Source organism: Bos indicus, chromosome 4, assembly GCF_029378745.1.
Source record: "Bos indicus isolate NIAB-ARS_2022 breed Sahiwal x Tharparkar chromosome 4, NIAB-ARS_B.indTharparkar_mat_pri_1.0, whole genome shotgun sequence".
NCBI classification, from domain to species: Eukaryota; Metazoa; Chordata; class Mammalia; order Artiodactyla; family Bovidae; genus Bos; species Bos indicus.
Window position 1 is genome coordinate 86123241 of NC_091763.1, and position 17238 is coordinate 86140478.

The 17238-nt window shown below is 39.7% G+C and overlaps 1 protein-coding gene across 7 annotated transcripts in view; it reads left to right on the forward strand.

Annotated features, from left to right (window-relative positions):
- Positions 1-17238, forward strand: part of CPED1 (cadherin like and PC-esterase domain containing 1) — a 328209-nt gene that overhangs the window by 292510 nt on the left and 18461 nt on the right. For 6 of the 7 annotated variants that reach the window (XM_070788065.1, XM_070788061.1, XM_070788062.1 and 3 more), the window contains 3 exons: positions 12487-12707; positions 12970-13071; positions 13498-13585. In XM_070788065.1, coding sequence (XP_070644166.1) covers positions 12487-12707; positions 12970-13071; positions 13498-13585 — 411 coding nt within the window. Of the gene's footprint in view, positions 1-12486; positions 12708-12969; positions 13072-13497; positions 13586-14688; positions 14805-17238 lie in introns of all 7 variants that reach the window. The other variant, XR_011566295.1, reaches the window with a different exon arrangement.

A 17238-nucleotide genomic window follows, 5' to 3' on the forward strand; every position in this document is an offset into this window, starting at 1 on the left:
AAATAGTGTTCTACTTTCTTTAAAATCTCGAAGTACTCATTTTTCTCAGTTGAATTTCCTTATGTTGTTATTATGACCTTTTACATCGTTTTACTACCGCTTTACATTGATGAGTGGAAAGCTATATTTGGAAATGGAGGCCCACCTGTGGAGAAGGAAGAAAACACGAATCAATTGGGGTTTAAGAGGTGGTTCAAGTTTCCTGTAACTTTGACTGGGAATGTCACTGCACTCCATGTGTAAGAGGGGCCAAACTTTTTATACTTCAGTCATTAGCCTTTACTTCTATGAATGGGAGGCTGGTCTCTGAGACAAAGATGACACAGGGCTTCTCAGAGCATTTGTATCAGTTTCTATGGCATACTTGTTCATGTCTGGAGGGCAGGTAAATATAAGACCCCTTTTAAACTCTAAATTTATCCAAATATGAATTACTTAATTTGTAGGCTTTTGTAAATATGCATAGGTTTTATGATGTACCATCGTGCTGAGTCAAAGCAAAATTTCCATTGAAAAAGTATAGGCTATGTGTTAAATTGTACTCTGACGAATATCTCTAAATACATACACGCCTCTTTCTTACTCAGTAAATTTTGAATGGAACATTTATAAAAATTTATCAGAGCATTGTTTTGTAATCACAGTGCAAAAAATACATAAGAAATAGTTTAGAAGGAGGATAATGAAATTTAAACCGAAAAAACTTAGGAGTCTGACCAAACTGAATAAAATGAGCTTTATAAAAATTTATCAGAGCTCAGTTTTGTAATCACAATGCAAAATACATAAGAAATAGTTTAGAAGGAGGATAGTGAAATTTATAACTGAAAAAACTTAGGAATCTGACCAAACTGAATAAAATAAGCTTGTATTTTGTTTGTCAGTTGAAAACATAGTTCAGCTGACAAACTCAGTAATTTTATTACTCAGTAATAAAATACCTGACAGAAGGGTACAATTCAGAAAGGAAAATATAAAAAGGCAATATTTACTGAAAGCATTTAAGCTCAGCTGTTAAAACAGGAAATGTAACTTACATTTTTAAAGCAATGTTTGCAAGTTAAGTACTGTCTTGGACTTAAAGTTGTTCACATATTTGAAGTACGCCCAACTTATAATAGTATGTTCTGGTTAATATGTGAATTCCATTATGGTTACACAATTCATTGTTGCTTGTCAGTTTCAATAAAAAGAGGTGAATAGAAGGAAAGGAGTGTACCTGACTCTTAACAGGAAAGGATGGCATACACATAAAGCCCACAATACACAGGAAAGGGCTCTCCTCTGTATATAGAAGACTAGAAGTCACCTTTGTTTCAAGCAGCTAGACAATCCATGTCTAGGTGATATTGTTGTTTGTTTTCATTTTTGCCAAATTTCATGTGTTTTAGAGTGACTTGTCTCTACATAAATTTTCATCTGTTCTTGACCCCAAAGAGCACTTTGGTTGGTCATCTATAGCTAGTTTGATCAAAATGCATCATTGAAAAACATTCATTGCAATCATATTACATTTCATAGAGAAATGCTTTGTTGAGCTTGATTTTCATCCTGCCCTAAATATCATTAGCCATCTGATTGGTCTCCCCTTCATATTAGAGCTGACTCACCCTCCACTACCTCACTTGGCAGTTATCTTATGAGAGTGGTGGTGCTCAATCATGAGGCTCATGGGAGTTACCGTGGAGCTTTCTAAATGTATAGGCTATGCTTGGCCCTGGATTAGATGTAATGAATAAGACTACGCCTCACTTCACTTTCATTTCCGTTATTTACCATGATGAGAGCTCCTCAGTAAGTAGGTGTTGTCAGGATTAATGGACAAGGAGCTCCTATATAATTTCCCCTCTTGGAAGGTTCCAGTGGGTTCCTATTAACCGGCTGAGATCTGTGCTGGCATCTACACGCACTTTGTTGGCTCTGAAGAAATATCCCCATTTATGTGAATATTGTAGAACCTATGCAAGAGGAAAGGAAGATGGAAAATTATTTTAAATCAAGGATTTATCTCCCTATCTATTGATTCTACATATACCCACTTCTTTGCCAGCTCCAACAGATCAGAAAAATCTGAGACCGACAAGCTACCTATTGAGTTATCACAGTGAGCCCCCATTGCCCCTCTTCGTTTCTTTATAACTTGCTTTGCTAACTATGCCTTGTTACTATTGGTGAGTGTGGAGAAAGGAGGCAATGGAGTAAAATATTTACATATTTGGGTGTCATCATCATTAGTTTCCTTTATCCATGATGAAACAAAATGGGATGAAAATTGTTTTATTTTATATTTTAATCAAAAATTCTGAAAGTGTTTATTGCATTTTCACTGATAAATGATTGTTCTTGTTTGTATTTGTCCCAGAGAACCAATTTCTCTAAGAGCAGACGTCCTTCTATGCATCGTATGGATGATAAGTTTAGCCTTTCATATACTTCATGTTGTCGCTTAGTCACTTAGTTGTGTCTGTTTTGTGACCCCATGGACTGTAGCCCTCCAGGCTCCTCTGTCCATGGAATTTCCCAGGTGAAAATACTGGAGTAGGTTGCCATTTCCTCCTCCAGGGGATCTTCCTGACCCAGGGATTGAAACCGGGTCTCCTGCATTGCAGGCAGGTCCTTTACTGACTGAGCTACAAAGGAAGCCCTCCATATACTTCATACTTTTGCTAAATCACAGGTGGAAAATCTGAATTTAGTGGTTTTTCTTTTTTCCCACACTTAGCATGTGAGAGAATATGGTAAAGACTAGCTAGGCATTCATCATACTCATTTCTTTCGCTTCCTGGCACAAAGCATGACTACATTTCTCAGTCTTCCTTGCAGTCAGGTGTGTGACCATATGGTTGGGTTTTAACCAATGGTATGTGGGCAGCAGTGACAGGCCCATCCCTCAGGGTGGGCCCGTAGGAAACCTGGCAGCTCTTTACTCCTCCCCCGGCTGGATGTCAACACCCAGTGAGTTCTCAGAAACTGTAGCTGAGGAAGGCCAGGTCTACTCATCCTGGGACCCTGAAGGACCTCCCTGCCCCCACACATACCCCTGCCTCGAACCACCTGGACCGTTTTCCTGAAGAAGTAAACGTCGATAGTGTTTAGGCCACTATACATTGCAAGGCTCTATTTGTTAATAGCACTTAGCCTATGTCACCTAATGCAGAGAGTATATCATGTTGAGAAATTAGAAAAGAAAATAAAGATAATTAAACCATTGCATGGTTTTTAAGAAGACTTTTAAATCAAGTGCAAGCTTTAATAAAGCCTAAGAACGAGGTGTGCTTCTAAGTCTTATAGTCCATGGCGGTATGAAAAATAGTAGGAAAAACACCAGACCTTATACTTTTCAGTGACACCCTGCATGTCAAGTTTAGGGAATAGAAACAGATGCAAAACTCTTCTAAACACATCTTTGTTTCCTGATGACGAGCTGAGATCCAGCCTCTCATGCCACAGTGAGACACAGATGTTTCTGCTCCTCTCCAGAGCCCACACTGATGGAGGTAGACTCCCTGCATTGCACCCCAGGACCAGAAGAGAGACGCTGCATAGGAAAATGCCATTCAATCTTTGGAATAAAGCTGCCACTGGAATCCAAAATATTATTAACGTTATTCTTGTGATGGGCTTTATTGAGCCAACGCATAATCTTTCCCTCTTAGTCCATTGTTCTATAGAAGTAAAGTTAGTTAAGCTGATTATTTTTGCATGAGTTTTCAAAATGCTTTTAAACACAAGGATTTAATCTAATTGCTGCCGCTATTGCTGACTGATTTTTTTAATTCACATAAAAAGCCAATATATGTTCACTTAGAAAATGCATATTTTTAGTAAAAAGAATAAATTGTCATTCACTTCAAAATAACCAGGGTCTTTTCTCATTATTAGTGTATAGGAATGCAAGGGATTTCTGTGTGTTGATTTTATATCCTGCAACTTTACTATAGTCATTGATTATTTCTAGTAATTTTCTGGTGGAATCTTTCGGGTTTTCTATGTAGAGGATCATGTCATCTGCAAATAGTGAGAGTTTTACTTCTTCTTTTCCAATTTGGATTCCTTTTATTTCTTTTTCTGCTCTGATTGCTGTGGCCAAAACTTCCAAAACTATGTTGAATAGTAATGGTGAAAGTGGGCACCCTGTCTTGTTCCTGACTTTAGAGGAAATGCTTTCAATTTTTCACCATTGAGGATAATGTTTGCTGTGGGTTTGTCATACATAGCTTTTATTATGTTGAGGTATGTTCCTTCTATTCCTGCTTTCTGGAGAGTTCTTATCATAAATGGATGTTGAATTTTGTCAAAGGCTTTCTCTGCGTCTATTGAGATAATCATATGGTTTTTATTTTTCAATTTGTTAATGTGGTGTATTACATTGATTGATTTGCGGATATTGAAGAATCCTTGCATCCCTGGGATAAAGCCCACTTGATCATGGTGTATGATCTTTTTAATGTGTTGTTGGATTCTGATTGCTAGAATTTTGTTAAGGATTTTTGCATCTATGTTCATCAGTGATATTGGCCTGTAGTTTTCTTTTTTTGTGGCATCTTTGTCAGGTTTTGGTATTAGGGTGATGGTGGCCTCATAGAATGAGTTTGGAAGTTTACCTTCCTCTGCAATTTTCTGGAAGAGTTTGAGCAGGATAGGTGTTAGCTCTTCTCTAAATTTTTGGTAGAATTCAGCTGTGAAGCCGTCTGGACCGGGGCTTTTGTTTGCTGGAAGATTTTTGATTACAGTTTCAATTTCCATGCTTGTGATGGGTCTGTTAAGATTTTCTATTTCTTCCTGGTCCGGTTTTGGAAAGTTGTACTTTTCTAAGAATTTGTCCATTTCTTCCACGTTGTCCATTTTATTGGCATATAATTGTTGATAGCAGTCTCTTATGATCCTTTGTATTTCTGTGTTGTCTGTTGTGATCTCTCCATTTTCGTTTCTAATTTTGTTGATTTGATTTTTCTCCCTTTGTTTCTTGATGAGTCTGGCTAATGGTTTGTCAATTTTATTTATCCTTTCAAAGAACCAGCTTTTGGCTTTGTTGATTTTTGCTATGGTCTCTTTTGTTTCTTTTGCATTTATTTCTGCTCTAATTTTTAAGATTTCTTTCCTTCTACTAACCCTGGGGTTCTTCATTTCTTCCTTTTCTAGTTGCTTTAGGTGTACAGTTAGGTTATTTATTTGACTTTTTTCTTGTTTCTTGAGGTGTGCCTGTATTGCTATGAACTTTCCGCTTAGGACTGCTTTTACCGTGTCCCACAGGTTTTGGGTTGTTGTGTTTTCATTTTCATTCGTTTCTATGCAAATTTTGATTTCTTTTTTGATTTCTTCTGTGATTTGTTGGTTATTCAGCAGTGTGTTGTTCAGCCTCCATATGTTGGAATTTTTAATAGTTTTTCTCTTGTAATTGAGATCTAATCTTACTGCATTGTGGTCAGAAAAAATGCTTGGAATGATTTCTATTTTTTTGAACTTACCAAGGCTAGCTTTATGGCCCAGGATGTGATCTATCCTGGAGAAGGTTCCATGTGCGCTTGAGAAAAAGGTGAAATTCATTGTTTTGGGATGAAATGTCCTATAGATATCAATTAGGTCTAACTGGTCTATTGTATCGTTTAAAGTTTGTGTTTCCTTGTTAATTTTCTGTTTAGTTGATCTATCCATAGGTGTAAGTGAGGTATTAAAGTCTCCCACTATTATTGTGTTATTGTTAATTTCTCCTTTCATACTTGTTAGCATTTGTCTTATGTACTGTGGTGCTCCCGTGTTGGGTGCATATATATTTATAATTGTTATATCTTCTTCTTGGATTGATCCTTTTTCTATGCATTCATATGCTTTACTTTTCCAAAAATTCAATAATATGTATATTCTGATTATAATCAGATTTTTATAAAAGTAAATTAAAATGTTCCACATCAGAATATACCCTTATTTCAGTATCATTGTTAAAAGAGTAAGCAAGTTAAAGTATATGATTATACCTTAATATAATCAACCTGATAGATATATGTTATGTTGCTTCCAACTTATTTTGCTTTTAAAATATGTTTTCATGGGCATTCTCAAGTATTTCTTAGAAGTAGAAAACTGCCAATTTATATACAGAACATCAAAGTCTCCAATCTTCCGTTAAAAAATAAAGACTAATTTTTACTCTAGGCACTATTCTGGACACTTGAAATTCAACAGTTAAAACAAAGAAATAAAAAACTTTCCCGTGGTGCTTAATATCATTGGAGCTTAAAAAAAAATTGATAGGGGGAAAAAACAGTTATTTTAATATTTTATTGCTAACTGATTATTTTTATAATTGCGTATTGGTTAATTATACTTTTTCTTCTTTGATTGCATCTGCCAGCCAACACCTGTGCCTACTAGTACAAGGTAGTAATTTTCACAGGAAAGAAGAATTTTTTACAAATTGTGTGGCTAGTTATACGTATATGTTATAGTAATTTAGACCCTTTACAATGGAAGTTGAAAACAAATAACCTGCTCATTTCCTTTTAAAAATTCACCAAGTGGAATGATCTAAATAAAGACCAAATACGAATCATGTGGCTGAAAAGAACCACGCTTATCCCTGGTATTATTTTCTAGTTGTGTGTATTTTAAAAGCTGATATTTTGAAGTTAGAAATCTTTTAGTTAAGAATACCAATTAACCTCTTCCAAAAATGGCTTCCTCTACAGAACCAGCAATCTTAAATTCACAAGTGCATTTACATCTTAGTTATAATTTATCATTTCTATCTTTCATGAATAGGAAGGCATTGGGATAGAGTAATTCTCTAGAACATAGTCTTCTATATCAGAGCTGTGTCTACTAGATTCAAAAAATGCTATCTCGCTGTTTGCAGTTTAGGAGAATTTGTTTTGCAGATGGTGGTGGTATTTTGCAGATGCCCTTCCTTCTTCCCGGAGCTTGTTAGTTACTGATGAGCAGTGGATACATGAGGGACTTTTCAGAGGCTGTCAGTCTGCTTGATTCAGAACGTGCTTCACCAGCAACCTACAAGCCCTGTTGAGAGTCTGTAACAGGGTTAGTAGGACAAGAGAGAGGATGCTGTGATTTAGACACTTCCTATCTTCACTGACTTTTTCTTTGAAGTACCTAATGAATTTAAAGTGCCTAGGAACTTCCTTGGCAGTCCCATGCTTAAGACTCTGTACTTCCACTACAGGAAGCACAGGTTCGATCCCTAGTCGGGGAACTAAGATCTCACATGTCAACTGATCCCAGAGTACATATTACATAAAACCAACAATTAACAGCCAGTAACACAAAACAATACAGAAATGCAGCCACTTAGAAACTAAAGCTCCCTCTCCTAAATCTTGGATCAATGAGAAATCAAAGATAGTTACAGAATGCTTATAAGAAAAAAATCGTACAAACTGTTTCCTATTAAAACAAAGCAAATTGATGGCATTAAATTGGTGTCATATAAAAATAAAATAAAGTGCCTAGCAGTGCACCGACTCAAAGGACATGAGTTTGAGCCAATTCTGGGAGATAGTGAAGGATGGGGAAGCCTGGCATGCTGCAGTCCATGGGGTTGCAAAGAGTTGGACTCAGCAACTGAACAGCAACCAAGCGGTGCATTGCAGGGCACTCAAGAAGCATTCCAAAACACTTCTTGCCTTTCCTCTGCCTTCATGCTGGCCCTTACTTGCTGTGCGCTGGGTGCCAGAAATAAGTATTTAAAAGCTCATTAAAGTCTTTTATGGTGTTGCCATTATTTTCCCCAATTTACACATAAGGAAATGAACCCACAAAGAGGTCACATACTTTGTCTAAGATCATCTGGTTAATAAATAACAGTACCTAAGAATTCTGAAAAGCAGATTCTTTGCCTCTGTCAGGCATTGGTGGTCTGCATCTTCCTACAACCCCACAGAAAAGACTGGACATTTAGAAAATATGTTTTATCTTAGGAATAGGCAGCTACTTGGATTTTCTTCAGCTTCTGTAGCCCACAACACAGACACGCAGCGATCTTACTGGCTGCCCAGAGATAATGCTAGGAGGCACTGCATTTTGATACTGAAACGGAAAGAATCTGTAAGAAAAATCTGTAGTGGAAATTTAGCTCGCCTCGATTGCCAAGGTCCCTTACTGGTATTAAGAGCTGAATTGTGTTTCTACCCAACCAGATTCATATTTTGAAGTCCTAGCTCTCAGTACTTCAGAATGTGACTGTATTTGGAGACAGGGCCTCCAAAAGGGTAATTAAGGAAAAATGGGGGCTTGCCTGGTGGCTCAATGTTAAAGAATCTGCCTGCAATGCAAATACCTGGTTTGATCCCTGGGTTAGGAAGATCCCCTGGAGGAAGAAATGACAACCCACTCCAGTATTCTTGCCTGGAGAATCCAGTGGACCGAGGAGCCTCTGGGGCTATAGTCCATGGAGTCACAAAGAGTCAAACATGACTGAGAGACTGAACACGCGTGCACAAGGAAAAAATAAGGTCATTATGCTAGGCCCTAATCCAATGTGACTAGTATCCTTATAAGCAGAGGAGATTAAGACATAGACATACACACAAGACCGTATGTGGACACAGAGAAGATGACCATCTACAAGTCAAGCAGAGATGTTCTCAGAAGAAACCTACCATGCAAATACTTTGATCTTGGACTACTGGGCAAGAATCATGAGAAAATAAATGTCGGTTATTTAAGCTACCCAGTCTGTGTTGCTTTGTTATGACAGCCTTAGCAAACTATTAACAACACAAATAAAGCTGGGTCTTTACTAGTCTCTGAAATGAAGAGCTGTTCTGATTATTCAGAGTTCCTTTTTAAAACCAGAATTCTGGACCGGAAAAACAAACACATAGTTATAGGTCAAATCCAGTAAGGAGAATTTCAAGTGATTTCACAGAGTATTTTTCTTATACTGGGATGTTGACACTCCAGATGGAACTTGACCTAGAGGATCAGTGACTGGGGCCTTGACATCTTAGGTCACTTTGTTGAGCTTGGCGATGCTTATTGTAATAGTGATTGGAAGGGAATTTCTGAAAGAGAATGCCTTCTGGATTTCTTCACACTGCTACTTGAATATACCATGAAAGAATAAACCTTTGTAGAGTCTCACTAAATTCATTATGGATGGATGAATGCAGTAGTGCCTGACAAGTGATGGCAGTGGCCACTTTAAAATTAGAAGAAAATATGTGCATGGCTATTGCAAAGGGGGGCTTCCCAGGTGGCGCTGGTGGTAAAGAACCTGCCTGTCAATTCAGGAGACATAAAAGATGTGGGTTCAATCCTTGGGTCAGGAAGATCCTCTAGAGGGGGGCATGGCAACCCACTCTAGTATTCTTGCCTGAAGAATCCCATGGACAGAGGAGCCTGGCGGGCTATGGTCCACAGGGTCACAAAGAGTTGGGCATGACTGAAGCAGCTTAGCATGCAGCACACAATGCAAAGGGAAATCTCAACAGAAAGAGTAAAGAACTGAAGAAGGCATTAAACCTTATCCAGAGACATTAAAAGGAATTGTCTCTAATAAAAGTCCCTTTGACTTTCAGGTCAATAAATATTTTTTAAATGCATGCATAATACTATGGGGGAAATCAGAATTTAGAAATTAACCTTGACTCTGACCTTAAATACTTATTGATATGATATAAGAAAAAAGATAGAGTCACAAATAGCTGTAATTTCATGTAGTCTTTGATAAAATCAGTAATGGAACTGAAAATTATAATGAAGTCACAGAGGACAGAAAGGTCATTCTGACTGGGGCGTTGGACAAGACCCTCTAGGAGAGACGTCCGTGTTAAGTCTGGAGGTTGTATAGCATTTACACAGACTATTTTGCAGAGGGCAGGGCTTTCTAGGCAGATGGATTAGCACAAGGAAAAACAGATGTTGTTGATTGCAAATCATGTTCAGTGAAAAAGTAGAAATCTGACCTGCTTACTTGAAGGAAAGTGTTGAGAGGATGGGGCCATTGACCCTGCCCTTGGAGATCAAGGACTTGGATTTGAGTCCTGTGTTCCCCATTTACTAGATTTATAACCTCAATCTCCCTGAGCCTCAAATACCTCATCTGTGAAACAAGATAATGACTCACATCTCATGATTATGGAGATTAAAATGAGTACTCAGTGTGAAATCTCCACCAAGCAAAAGCTGATATGCAATAAAAATTCAGTAAATGTTAACTGAACCTCAGAGTTAAAACCTGACTCTGCAGAACATGGAGAGCTGATAAGATTTTTGAGCATGAAAGGGAGAGGAGACATTTGGAAATTTATCACAGTATTACTGTGTGGAGAATGAATTAGAGGGCAGCCATGGTGCAAGAGGGCTTTCCTGGTGGTTCAGATGGTCAAGAATCTGCCGGCACTGCAGGAGACCTGGGTTTGATCCCTGGGTCAGGAGGATTCCCTGGAGAAGGAAACAGCAACCCACTCCAGTATTCTTGCCTGGACAATTCCATGGACAGAGGAGCCTGGCAGGCTACAGTCCAAGGCATGGCAGAGTGTTACATGACTGGGCGGCTCACACACATGATACAAGAAGATCTATTAAGCAAGTGTTAACAACACCACACCTTTGAGGCCATGGGAGCCTCAAGCAAGACTGTGCTTATGGAATTTACAGGAGGTGATAGATGAGAGGCTTCCATGGCAAATGGCCCTGGGACATGCACCCTGGAACATAGACTGCTTTTCAGAAAATCAAATTCTAGTTCTGTGGCTTGTTTCTCAAGTAGTAGCGTGACTTCTATTGAGCTAGCTAACATCTACAAAATAAAGAGATTGGAACATCTCTAAGTACACTTACAACACTAGAATCAGTTCAGTTCAGTCACTCAGTCATGTCCGACTCTTTGCGACCCCATGAATTGCAGCACGCCAGGCCTCCCTGTCCATCACCAACTCCTGGAGTTCACTCAAACTCACGTCCATCAAGTCGGTGATGCCATCCAGCCATCTCATCCTCTGTCGTTCCCCTCTCCTCCTGCCCTCAATCCCTCCCATCATCAGAGTCTTTTCCAATGAGTCAACTCTTCGCATGAGGTGGCTAAAGTACTGGAGTTTCAGCTTTAGCATCATTCCTTCCAAAGAAATTCCAGGGCTGATCTTCAGAATGGACTGGTTGAATCTCCTTGCAGTCCAAGGGACTCTCAAGAGTCTTCTCCAACACCACAGTTCAAAAGCATCAATTCTTCGGTGCTCAGCTTTCTTCACAGTCCAACTCTCACATCCATACATGACCACTGGAAAAACCATAGCCTTGACCAGATGGACCTTTGTTGGCAAAGTAATGTCTCTGCTTTTGAATATGCTCTCTAGGTTGGTCATAACTTTCCTTCCAAGGAGTAAGCGTCTTTTAATTTCATGGCTGCAGTCACCATCTGCAGTGATTTTGGAGCCCCAAAAAATAAAGTCTGACACTGTTTCCACTGTTTCCCCATCTATTTGCCATGAAGTGATGGGACCAGATGCCATGATCTTCGTTTTCTGAATGTTGAGCTTTAAACCAAGTTTTTCACTCTCCTCTTTCACTTTCATCAAGAGGTTTTTTAGTTCCTCTTCACTTTCTGCCATAAGGGTGATGTCATCTGCATATCTGACGTTGTTGATATTTCTCCCAGCAGTCTTGATTCCAGCTTGTGCTTCTTCCAGCCCAGCGTTTCTCATGATGTAGTCTGCATAGAAGTTAAATAAGCAGGGTGACAATATACAGCCTTGACATACTCCTTTTCCTATTTGGAACCAGTCTGTTGTTCCATGTCCAGTTCTAACTGTTGCTTCCTGACATGCATATAGGTTTCTCAAGAGGCAGGTCAGGTGGTCTGGTATTCCCATCTCTTGAAGAATGTTTCACAGTTTATTGTGATCCACATAGTCAAAGGCTTTGGCATAGTCAATAAAGCAGAAATTGATGTTTTTCTGGAACTCTCTTGCTCTTTCGATGATCCAGCAGATGTTGGTGATTTGATCTCTGGTTCCTCTGCCTTTTCTAAAACCAGCTTGAACATCTGGAAGTTCATGTTTCACATATTGCTGAAGCCTGGCTTGGAGAATTTTGAGCATTACTTTACTAGCGTGTGAGATGAGTGCAATTATGTGGTAGTTTGAGCATTCTTTGGCATTTCCTTTCTTTGGGATTGGAATGAAAACTGACCTTTTCCACTAGAATACCTTATGACTATTTAAGTCAATAACACGTTAAGCTGATTAGATGAGAAAGTGAAGTGCCTAAGAGGGATAGAAAAATTAAAGATAGCACAAAGAAAGCAAAGAGCTTTAAACGTGAGTTAGTGGGTCAGTAGATGATGTCATTACTAGGAATATGGAAAAGGAAAATGAACAGGTTTGGGAGAGAAGAATTAATGTCATTTCTTACAGTTTAAAGTGCTGTCTTTCAATTGGATGTATGTCTCTGTTTTCATCAGGTTACTTATTTTATAGTCTTCTATGTCTTGTACACATCAGATTTGAAAGCAAAATTTTTTTTAACTTGTAGATTCTTTTCATTGGAGACTCAACCAACAGAGGGATAATGTACTATCTGATTGAAAGATTAAATGAAACCCTGGAGGAATGGCAGAAAGTGCATGGCACTAAATTCTACCACAATGTCAATGGAGGGAAGACCTTGATCAGTTATTCCTACTATCCCCGGTTTTGGATGAGCCCTTCATTGAGACCAACATTTGAAAAAGCCCTTGAACATCTCTTGCAAAGGTACAATGGAACAGTTTTGAATGAAACCATACCACAATGTAGTGATATTTTACTAGCAGTTATGATTGTTTGCTGTGTATCAGATGTGCTGAAAAGTTTAAATACCAAGTATTAATAATATGGCTGAAAACGAGGTAGAAATGATAAGGAGGTCTTGTGATCAGGATGCCAGCTAGGGTTCAATGAAATGTGAGGCGGTGCTGTTAAAATGTTTACCATGTGTTTCAAAGCAACACATGTTGTTTTTCTTTCTGGATTTCAGATCAGGTCCCCTGGAGAATACCAGCCAGACTGTATTGGTTGTTGGTGGTGTTCAGTGGCTTAATTCCAATCACCTGCAAATTATTCACAAGGTTTTAAAAAGGTAAATTCCTGCAACAATAATTATCATTTGTTGTCTAAGTAAAAAAAAAAAAAAAAATTTACTCTTGATGTGAGTGAATTTTATCAAGATTTTATATAAAGGACAACTTGTAATTTAGAATCCAGCAGTTCAAGTCCAGTTTAAAATGTTTCAAAAATACTTTTGTATCCAATCACAACATGGCTCTTTAGCATCCAAATCTCCATTTGCTACAGATCAAAACATGCCCACTGACACATAAAACTATCCACACACACACACACACACACACAAAAGCACTAATGTACAGCAAATCTATAAAATGAGAGTTTAGTCCTATATGGCAATGATCACATTCTAAAGGAATTCCTCTCCACTTGCTTGTGTAAATACAGACATCTAGAAATGTCATCAGAGTTTATGACTTGAGATCTGCTTATTTAACAGGGAAGACTTACTCAATATCCTTGTGATCATCAAAACGTTGGGAATTGGATTTCATTTGCCAGTGGATGGAGTGCACTTCTTAACACAGGTAAATCCATATTTTCCAGGCTGTGTGAATTTCATGGTTCCTGTAAGGGTCCTTGCTGGTGTCTGAAAAAGAACCCAAAAGGCACTGTATAATATTCAACAACCTTCATAAAATTCAAAGCAGATGGTACACTTAAGGAGTATGATTTCAAATCAGTTATAATGATTCCTAGAAATAAGGGGACAGTTCAGTTCAGTCACTCAGTCGTGTCCGACTCTTTGCAATCCCATGGACTGCAGCGTGCCAGGCCTCCCTATCCATCACCAACTCCTTGGAGCCTACTCAAACTCATGTCCGTCACATCAGTGATACCATCCAACCATCTCATCCTCTTTCGTCCCCTTCTCCTCCTGCCCTCAATCTTTCCCAGCATCAGGGTCTTTTCAAATGAGTTGGTTCTTCACTTCAGGTGGCCAAAGTATTGGAGTTTCAGCTTCAGCATCAGTCCTTCCAAAGAACACCCAGGACTGATCTCCTTTAGGATGGACTGGTTGGATCTCCTTGCAGTCCAAGGGACTCTCAAGAGTCTTCTCCAACACCACAGTTCAAAAGCATCAATTCTTTGGCGCTCAGCTTTCTTCGTAGTCCAACTCTCACATCCATACATGACTTACTGGAAAAACCATGGCTTTGACTAGATGGACCTTTGTTGGCAAAGTAATGTCTCTGCTTTTTAATATGCTGTCTAGGTTGGTCATAACTTTTCTTCCAAGGAGCAAATGTCTTTTAATTTCATGGCTGCAGTCACCATCTGCAGTGATTCTGGTTCCCCGCAAAATAAAGTCTCTCACTGTTTCCATTGTTTCCCATAAGGGAAACATAAGGGGACACCAGCCCATAAATAATGCTTTGAATTCATAAAGAAGAAAGTTGGACCAGAGTTTGAAAAAATAAAAACCTGAGGGTTAGATGAGAGGGCTTATTTTGTAAGTATCCTCTTACCTCATTCACGTTTCAAACACTGTAAAGGCTCCTGCTAAAATCATATACGAAATTGTCAGTATCAATGAGTAATTTGGAAAAGAGTGGCTTTGGGGAAGAGGATTTCTGACTGATTGCTTTCAGAATTCGTCTTTGAAGTAGTATCATTCATTTTGCCTCAGGTTGGATGTTTATAAATGAAAGGAGTCGAGGCCTCTGATCAGTTCTCATAGAAGACAGTAAATCGGTAGTCTCAACACTAAATACAAGTCTCATAAAAGAAAGACACCATCTGTAGGTAAGACAAACAGCTGCTCTTGCTCAGCAAGGAGAGCTCACAGGCAGCCCGGATTGTGTGCAGTTGCTCAGGGGGAGCTCAGGAAGCACTGGGAACTGGGGAGACAGGAAGCTGTCCACTGAATGTGTCAACCAAGTGAGATTTATTTTTGTGTCAATTATGAGTGCTCCTAGCTTTCTCCAGCACACATCACAGGATCCCCCTCTCCTTTCTTGAAACGTTACTTTCCTGGCCACCAGATCTGTGGTGCAAAAGCATGAGAAACAGTAGAAAGTGGCCAAAGTAAAACCACCAAATTCAGCTTCTTGAAGTCAGGCAAGGTTAAGGTCATGTAAAGTGAGTTGAGACATTTGGCATCTGGGGTAGCTGAAGGGATTCGGGGATTAGAAGAGGGGTCTTTTGATCATTTCTTCTATGGGTTATGAATTGAATCTCCTTTAATGTTATTTGAGGTCTGCAGGTCATGTTTGCAGCTCCTTCTTGAGGACTTTGGTAGCTCCATTTTGCTTCCTTGATTGCGGCCTCTCAACGGGAACTGGAGGAACTGTGATGCCTCCAGGTAGATTTAGAATGAACTCATCTCAGCAAACAGACCTTTGGCACTTACCATGTGCCAGATACCATGAACCGTTGTGCCTGCCATCAGGGCTTCAGTGGTGCTCATCAGTTTTGCAGGCTTGGTGAAGATGAAAGGAAGGAAGAAGAGGAAGGGAAATGATCAAACAAAAGAGGAAGTTATGGTAGTAAGTGGAGGCGGAAAAGAAACCTGAACTCGTCATCCGACCTTGGCATTCATCATCCTCATCGTGGCCATTCAAGATGTGGCTTCCACCTTCCTAGGTAGACTTAGTCCTTGCATCCAGTGTATATGCATCCATGTGTACTCACATGTACACACACACACATGTGCACGCACACACACGCACTCACTCCACCACTGTTTTGGCTCCTCAAGCACGCCTTGCTCTCAGTCACCCCCAGATCTTTAAAGCTGCCGTTCCCTCTTCTTGGAGCCCACTCTCCACCACCTTCTCACCTGGGAAACTTTCGGTCACTCTTCCAGTGTTAGTTTAAGTGCAGGTTCCTCTGAGAAAACCTAATTGACGACTTCTGAACTGAGAAGACCCTGGACTCAATTGGCTCTTCCTGCCATGAGCTCCTGTAACTATCTGGTACCCTTGTCTGTGTCCCTCAACAGATCCCGGGCTTGGTGGTCTGTCTCCCCTTCTGGTCTAATCTCAGTGGGAGCAAGGTCGGGATAGGGGAGGGAGGTCTGCATTGCTCATTCTGGTCCCCAAATGCAAACCACAAATCTCAGCACACAGGAGACTTTCAGAAAGCCTCTCTTCCTTTTGGGCAGAGCCTCAATCAAGGCTCAGCCCCCTTTTCTAAATTTGGACCATCTCAGAAGGGCCTTCTTCCCAGCTCTAGAACTTCTGGTGGGATCAGCAGAAGCCTGTGTTGCAACAATATTGCAGCTCAACTTCTCTCTCTGCCCAGTTTGTCTTCCCTCACTCTCTTGGAGGTGTTGATCCCAAGGACGGGGGGACCTCCTGCTGGCCCCCTGCCTGCCGGTTTCTGGCTCAGAGTCTCTTTCTCAGAGAACTGACCTTTCTCTAGAAACCACTTATTGCAAAGTTTCTTCTTTTTATTACTGGGCACCTTAAAGCTGAGAGGGTACTTGTAACCAGACAAGAAAAAACTTTATAAACATTATTGAGCACCTTGAGCAGTATTTTTCAGGTGACGACACAGACTGTTTCCCATCTGTTCCTTTTCCTCCAGATTTTTCCTTTATGATCCTTCTCTATTCACTACCTTCATTTGGTGAGAAACACTCTTCTTTGTATGTCACCAAAATAGGTGTGCAAGCACAGAAAAGACAGAAAATTAGATACCTTTGTACTGCTTTTTTTATCTTGCAGTTGGATTAACAAATGCAAATAATTATTTGCTTTTTTACCTTGAAAATAAAAAAAAATTTTTTGATCTTTAGAAAAGGGAGAAGGAATACAATTCCCTCCCCGTGGCAGTGTGGGTTCTCAAAGAGACAGACACCAGGACAGGATCAACCAGATAAGAGGATTTATTGGAAAGAATGTCTGAGAAGAATAAAAGGGAGGGGCAGGAGTAGGTGGGAAGAGTTTCAGACCACACCACCCAATGCATATCACTCGGTCTTACACCAAATATATCTTGAGTGTCCACTATGTACTGGGAACCATGTTTGGCTGTAATGTGTCTGATACGAAGGGAGGGGAAGAAGGGTGGATTAGGTATCAAGAGTCTCAGACTACAGGTTGAGAAAGCCTTGGTCAAGCCAATGAGGAATCCTGGAGCCATTATACTTAATGAGTAGTCCCTCTTCTCAACAGTGGACCTAAACTAGAACCTCTGCTGATCTCCATCAATGCCTTGAGCACGGTTGGGGAGG